Source organism: Bactrocera latifrons, unplaced genomic scaffold, assembly GCF_001853355.1.
Source record: "Bactrocera latifrons isolate USDA-ARS-PBARC rearing strain unplaced genomic scaffold, ASM185335v1 scaffold_14, whole genome shotgun sequence".
In the NCBI taxonomy this organism is placed as follows: Eukaryota; Metazoa; Arthropoda; class Insecta; order Diptera; family Tephritidae; genus Bactrocera; species Bactrocera latifrons.
The window spans coordinates 2,318,869-2,326,832 of record NW_017534852.1 but is presented as its reverse complement, the minus strand read 5'-3'; the positions used below and the strand labels follow the sequence as shown (position 1 = coordinate 2,326,832).

Here is a 7,964-nt window from a genome sequence, read left to right as displayed (position 1 = left end):
AAAAAAAATAGAAAATAAAAAATAATAAAAATTGTGTCACTCTTCATGATATATGTATAGCATACCGTTAACAACTTAAGCGCACTATTGCTCACTAAGTTCAACCATAAAGTATTAAATCTTTTTATATGTACACTTGTGAATTATTAATACCTAATCGATTAATTTTCTTTATTGCAATTTCAATTCTCATATTTTTTCTATCGCCTACTTTAACTACCGCATCATCCCACACTGCAATTAAATAATACAAATACACCAATTCGAAAATAACAATCCAATAAAGGTTTATAATTCAATGGAAAATACAGCGGCTGCGGTATGTGCACTAATCATTCTAACCATTCATAAGCTTCATAAGTATTTATATATTTATATTTACAATTCAAATTTTTTACCGATTGAGTTATTCGTTTATGTGCTATTATTTACCGAAAACTACTCACTTTTATTACTAATTTTTTACAGCACAATTTACTGTGGTGAAACTCTTGGTCGTTATTTCTAGCACTTATAAATATTAGCATTTAATTGTACACTTTTCATCACACTTGCCAAAGTACTATTATATTTTTCACAATACTACCAGGGTTGCAAATAATGCATTGAAAAACAATTTAATAAATAAAAACATTAAAATAATTTTTTTCTTATTATGTAATCTCGAAAATTATTTATATTATTTATTATATAATTTAAAATAATTTTCAAAGTTCTACTCCCAAATACCATATTGAAAAAATATAAATCATTTTTGAATATAATTTTAGCTGGATTAAATAAAAAAGGAGGTTTAATACCAATTATCGTATTGAAAAATAAGAAAACTAAAAGCAAACCCCAAATTTATAAATAAAAATTAATTGTTGCATGTCCTACAGTTTTTGAGCAATCATATTCAGTAATTTAGAGTCGGTCAACTTATGTAATTCAAATGATTTATATTTGATAAATTTTTCATCTGATTTTGGGATTACATATTTCTAAAACATTTAATATATATTTATTTTTTGAATTTCATGATATTTTTAAAAATTAAATTTTTTTAATACTGATTTTGCAATTAAAAAATAAATTTTCAAAATTTAAATTAAAAGTATAAAATCCAATTTTTATTAAAATTTTAAATTGAAAATCTATTTTAAAAAAATGTTTAGTTAAAAAACTCGCAACTCTGACTACCACACACCTTTCTTTTGTTTACAGTTACTATTATAGTGAGCCTGAGCGAATTGATCGACTAGTTAGATGGAATTGGTTGAAATATTTGAAATTCAATTTTATCAAATTATTTAGGGAGACTAAATATTATTTGTTATTGTTATCTCAAAACATATATTTTGATTCAAACAAATTAAACCGCCTTTGAACAATGTTGGTAGTATTTTAAACTATTATCTCCTCTTAGTGTGGTAGTTCTGACCTTTCTTTTAAAAAAGCTGATAAAAATTAAGTTTTAAACATCGTCAGAGAATACTACTTGTCAGATATACGTCGACAACCAAGCAGCAACTAAAGTAATAATTGCATATCGTTCGAGAATGTTCTAAGAAACAGGGAGGCAATAGATACAATGGCTGGAATGGAAAAAGTGGCTGGTAAATACTGTGTTCCAATCCGCAAGGGTGATCCGGGAAATGAAATAACTGATGAAATTGAGATGCGCTTGGCCACAGAATCTTAAATTGTTTACGCAAGTCGCTAAAAACGATAAACCATGCAATTTTCGAAAGACTTCAGGACGGTTGTTGGCCTAGTCACAGTTGGCACATGTAGAAAGTACAGAGAAGAAGGCATTTACTTCTTTTCGTCCTTATCTAGAACTCGACTTAGATATCTAGGAGTTTAACAGTTCAAAGGACTGAACGATGTATCAAAATTAGATATCAAGTATCAATTAAAATTCGCGAAAACTGTTGACATCTAACACTACTATTAATAATGAACCTCCATCTGGCATTAGTATTTGTATGGCGTAACAGCTAGCTAGTGTAACCATATTCTTACCATATTTCAACTCACTTTTGTCTCACATATAAATCTAAATCTATAATAATACCGTTCCGACATCACATTTTTGAATGAAAACAAGTAAGGAAGGGCTAAGTTCGGGTGTCACCGAACATTTTATACTCTCGCATGATAAAGTGATAATCGAGATTTCATTATCCTTCATTTACATATTTTTTTATTTTGCTGTAAAATTAATTAGATTAGATCAATTTGTGTACTTTGAGTATTGAATTGTATTTTCATTATTTTAATTGTATTGAAAAGTTATAGTCCGATCACGACAATTTTTCYACAAGGGATACCTCAGCTCAAATACCGTATTTGTGTAAAGTTTTATTCCGTTATCATTATTGGTTCCTAATGTATATATTATACAGAGAATGCATCAGATGGAATTTAAAATAGCGTTATATTAGAGTAAGGCGTGGTTGTTAACCGATTTCACCCATATTTCGTACATGTCATCACGACGCCACGCCCATTTTCAATTCATAAAAAAAGCCTGGGTGCAGCTTCCTTCTGCCATTTCTTCCGTAAAATTTAGTACTTCTGACGATTTTTGTTAGTCGTTTAACGCACTTTTAGTGATTTTCAACATAACCTTTGTATGGGAGGTGGGCGTGGTTATCATCCGATTTTTTCCATTTTTGAACTGTATATGGAAATGCCTGAAGGAAACGACTCTATAGAGTTTGGTTGACATAGCTATAGTAGTTTCCGAGATATGTACAAAAAACTTAGTAGGGGGCGGGGCCACGCCCACTTTTCCAAAAAAATTACTTAATGCGATCCTTTGTGCCAAATTTCACTTTAATATCTTTATTTATAGTTAGTTATGACACTTTATAGGTTTTTGGTTTTCGCCATTTTGTGGGCGTGGCAGTGGGCCGATTTTGCCCATCTTCGAACTTAACCTTAACATGTTTCGTCATGATATCTCAATTTTTACTCAAGTTACAGCTTGCACGGACGGACGGACAGACATCCGGATTTCAACTCTACTCGTCACCCTGATCATTAACACTATATCAGACTCTTTTAGTTAGGACTTACAAACAACCGTTATGTGAACAAAACTATAATACTCTCCTTAGCAACTTTGTTGCGAGAGTATAATAATTGGCTATCGTTCCAATCTTTATGAGAGTTGAAATTTTCAAAATTCAATGTCTTTGTTAAGGGGGAAGTAGGGTTAATTAATGTAAAACAAGGTGATTTTTTTGAGAAAACAGTTAATATATATTTCTAAAAGACAAAGTATATTATTTGAGGAATGTGCAGTTTAGTTTTCATGGAGCAATATTTAAAAATACGGCAATGGCAGCAAGTACCCTGAGGCAACTCAGAAAAAAGTTGTATTGTGTTCCGCCCCATGACTCGGCGCTCTGTTATCTAAAATCAAAATTATATCGTTAGCTATTCGCTTTGCCCAAATAACGCGGGGATGGGGAGTAGGTTTGTTGTTTGTTGTTGTTTTTGAAAATTGATTTTTCAGTCTTTGGCAAGACTTTAAACGAAAAACGAGATTTATTGCAATATTAACAATTTTGAAAAAATATTCTCCAGCGCTACCTCGTAAAATAGTGTTCGAAGTTTTTAAACGATCGCTGCAGTAGCATTAAAGTTTTATGGGAAACTTGCTTAAAACGTTTGATAGGGTAAACATTAATACTACAAGTATCAACGTTCAAAAAAAAATACATTTGTTTCTCTATTATAATTTATAAATATTTCGAGGTTAATAACAAGAAATAATGGTCCCATAGTTGTTGTTTGAGTTTGTAGGGATTCTGTAACTAAATTTGTAGCGGATTAAAAGACCTCTATATACCGTGCTAACAACATTTAACGATTATTACGGTTTATTTTCGTTTACATTAAGACTGGTTTCCTTAGATTTATTGTTGAGGCTGAGCAGGCAAGTTTTTTGTTTTTTTCTAAAATTGTCGTGAGCGTATCAGTGATCATTTTCATCTCGATATCTTCTTAATCCAATCAGTGAGCTTCTTCACATTTCCTTTCATACGGTATATACATATGTATATCAAATATGCAGTTTTATATGTACCAAACGCTTATTATTTCTAGAATAAAGTAACCTCGTAAGCTTTACAAATTGTTGCCAAAATACCCTACATTTCTTTTGGACATTGCTTCATTAACATATCGTTTATTGTTTTGTTTTTTAACTTCACTTGATAATTATAATAATCACGCATGGTAATGCATAGTGTAATTTATATTTGGGTTAACGTTCCATACTGACTTTCTGCTAGCCAATTGGCTTAATAACTTAACTGGGTAACTAATGCAACAGAAGACTGTCTATTTTTTTTTTTAATTCTAAATTTTTATGAGTTCGCTCAGTTTGTTGGCGTTTTAAAAGTAGACGACTACTATAATCTAGTTCGAAAATTTTTGTAATTTTTGTGTTTTCATGTACAATACACACGCAGTCAATCGATACCGGACTCAATTTGGGCCAGCTGCCTATGTCGCGTCGGCGCAGCTCCTTGGTAAGGATACGTGTCTGTAACGCGTTATAAGGCACATTTCACTTTTTTTTTTACTTTCTATTTTTTAATAGTCCAAAGTCATGAAAAACATTTTATTTTAATTTTTTTTTTTTGCCACAATGTTTTTTATTAAATCATATTTTTCTTAAAATATTCTTTTTGTCCACATATTATGCCGATTTCATAAGTGTCCTTGTATATTTCTCGTTATTTTTTTTTTCTAACCTTTTATTATTATTCTTCGTATTTGCTTTAGCTTTTTGCAGTTGCATTTTACTAGTTACGCTTCTTCTCTCTTTGTTTTACACTTTCAATATGTATTTACATACTTTGCACTGTTTTAATTTTGTTTTCTTTGTGATTTTGCTAATTTGTTGTTTCTGTCGAAGAGTTAACTAGAATTTAAAAAATTAGTCTGATGCATATTTGCAGGATGTCGACGTGGACGTTGAGGGAGCTGGTGGTGTTGGCGATGCCGGCGCACAGACAGCCATGAATGTCAAACGCAATGAGAAGGCTTTTTTGGCAAGAATATGGGGGAATTTCGATACCAAGTAAGTTGATAGAAAATTCGTATTTAAGAGATCATAGGGCCCTTACAAATCGACAAAGCGCTTCGAGGTTAATGGAGGAGAAAGTGCCTGGAATACCTATTGGACAATGTTCAGTAAAAAACTCCTACGATTGTGGAAAGATGAACTTTGCTATGGATAAGTAGTTTAGAAGATTTTATGTGTTCTACTCTAAGCGAACAAAATTTTGCAGTCGCACAGAAACGCGTCGTGGACCAGCGCTTGTTAAGCGCACACGAGGTTCATTGATGCAGTGCTAGAACGCAATATGCCAATGGAGGTCCCATTCCAATACAATCGATGCAAAAGTACAACTTCTGGTTAGCTTGTCGGATTTGCAGCGATTCCCCTATGACCAGGCACCCAAACGTGTCTATGATAAAGTAGCTTAATGTTATTTCTAATATGAGATACTCGTATTGCGGAGTGAGTGCTCATGTCCTTCTTGGCTTCTACCCATCGGTGAAAAAACTCACTTTTTAGCGACTTCTGCCGATTCACATCACACTCGTCGGTATGTGAGCAGAGAAAAAGTAGCCACGGGTAGCTTCAACGACGCAATGATTCTAAGTTTTCAAGAATGCAGTTGAAGAAAAAAAATCTCGGCGTGTCCTTGTTTGTACCCTTTCGTATGTCTAGTTTCCCTAACCTGACAACCATGGGGTTGGCGCCAATTGGCTGGTACTGCGTCGAATACTTTCAGAGCTGGAGTGTTTTCGTCCATTCGCACGACATGATCTAGCCAGCGTAGCTTTTAATTCGTTGAGCTATGTCAATGTCATCGTATAACACGTTCATCTCATACATCCAATGCGATATTCACAGTTGTCAATGCGCAAAGAACCATAAATCTGCCGCAGAACATTTCTCTAGGAAACTTGTACCGTCGACTCATCAAATGTTGTAGATGCCTCTGCACGATATAGCAAGACGGGAACAACGAGTGCTCATAGAGTTTGGTTTTTGTCCATCGAGAGAGTAATTCACTTCTCAATTGCATACTTAGCCCGAAATAGCCCCTGTTGTCAAGAGTTATTCTGCTTTGGATTTCGTGGCTGACATTTTTCTTGATATCAATACTGGTTCCAAGAAATTATTTACAATTTCTAAGTTTAGACTGGACAATGACATGGGAGTCTTGTCGCGAGTGCGATGACTGTTTATTTAATGACAGGATATGTTTCCTGGCCCTATATAGAGCACTACAGGCTCAAGAAACAGTTCTCCAACATGGTCATAGTATCTTGCGCAAACTGCCAGTTTTGCGACCTGTAACAGAAAAGTCCAAAAGACGAGATTCTAGATTTGCCAGCAATTTGTAGAAACAGATTCAAAGCCTTTGGATTCATCCGTGTGGACATTGATCACATCACATCAGCCGCGCCGAGTAAGCTCCTGGAATTATTCAGAGTGCTGGAACCTTTGCGATCACATGTGGTATAGGAGAAGGCACAATAGACCATAGTTCGGAATGCAAAAGCTCAATTATTTTCTATCTTCTATATCTATCTAAAGAGTATTAAACCTAAAATTTTTCTCGTTTTACTTCTTTTTTCCTTTTCACAGATATATGAAGCCGTTGTTGACGCATTCACGACCAACGCTGCTCGAAACTTTGCCCGTATGCTGTAATCCCGTGGCGCGCTTACTCACCACAACCGAGCAACTTACACAGGTACGAGTGTAGATAGTGATAAATACGTTTTGGAATACAGACCCACATACATACCTATATACTAACAAATAATTATAATGGGGGGAAATATTTGCATTACAATTACATTAGGTATTACTGTTGGCTGTACAATTTTTTTGAATTTTCTTTTCCTCTCCGATTTTTGCACATATCAACTACAAATTACCCAACTTCATTGCATTTCTTATCATCCCATTGCATGCACCATTGACGCGCGGTTCATGAATACATCATACATAAATGCCTGAAACACATACATTTGTTTATATGGCTAATTACTGCGCACCAACAACTCAGGACGGTGGCGGTTTGCGACGCTCCGACTCGGATTCGGATATTTGCATTGATGATGAGAATTTCGGTGCATCTTCAACGAATGGCGCAGCAGGTGGCTTAAATGGCGGCAGCGGTAGTGGTAGTGGCGGCTCAGCCGGCATGGGTCCACGTCGCAACTCGATCAATCGTGTAAGTATACGCTTTGTCGCGGATGATCGCAGCCTCTTTGCTAGCTACAAAAATCGTGATTGAATTACTTATGTAAATACTTACATACATATATACCTACATAACAACCTAAATATATGTAACTTGTACTGACATATACTACATACATACGTACATACATACGCGCTTATTATTGTATGTAGTAACTAAGACTAACCGAGAGCCAGGGTTAACATTAACGAAAATTTATAAACACGAACAACCGTTCTGTCCATTAATTAAAATTTTTAGCAAATTGTATAAATATTTATTTGATTAATTGCGGTCTTATTGGAGTAAACTGAATTAGTAATTTATTCACACTTAATATTTGAAAAGGTTAAGGCGCCTGTATAAGGTGTTGTCGTATTCGTTAGCGTAAAACTGAAACAAAATTCTCAAAGAAAAAAGTAAAAAATAAAAAATTTATTATTTGCTTTGACATTTGGCCACACATTTGCACACCGTAGATGATTTTACATTTTTAATTTGTTTTTTCTCCTTGTAATTTATAAAACAAATGCAACGATCTTTATATTTACATATTGTTAAGCACTTCCAATTGCAAAACAAACAACTAACTTTATTTGTTTTTGTTTTATAATTCAATTATTTTTCTTTAATAAACTAACTTTATTTTTTCCAGTAATTACTACTTTTTTTATTAATTTACTTAATTTTTTT

General features: G+C 33.7%; 1 protein-coding gene across 13 annotated transcripts in view; it reads left to right on the top strand.

The window, feature by feature from the left end:
• The window catches only part of LOC108965421 (sodium/hydrogen exchanger 6), a 22,443-nt gene that overhangs the window by 7,126 nt on the left and 7,353 nt on the right, over positions 1–7,964 (top strand). For 4 of the 13 annotated variants that reach the window (XM_018927822.1, XM_018927819.1, XM_018927828.1 and 1 more), the window contains exons 10-14: positions 287–319; positions 4,470–4,529; positions 4,944–5,083; positions 6,668–6,776; positions 7,095–7,262. In XM_018927822.1, coding sequence (XP_018783367.1) covers positions 287–319; positions 4,470–4,529; positions 4,944–5,083; positions 6,668–6,776; positions 7,095–7,262 — 510 coding nt within the window. The remainder of the gene's footprint in view (positions 1–286; positions 320–4,469; positions 4,530–4,943; positions 5,084–6,667; positions 6,777–7,094; positions 7,263–7,964) is intronic. The other 9 variants (XM_018927825.1, XM_018927820.1, XM_018927824.1 and 6 more) reach the window with 8 other exon arrangements.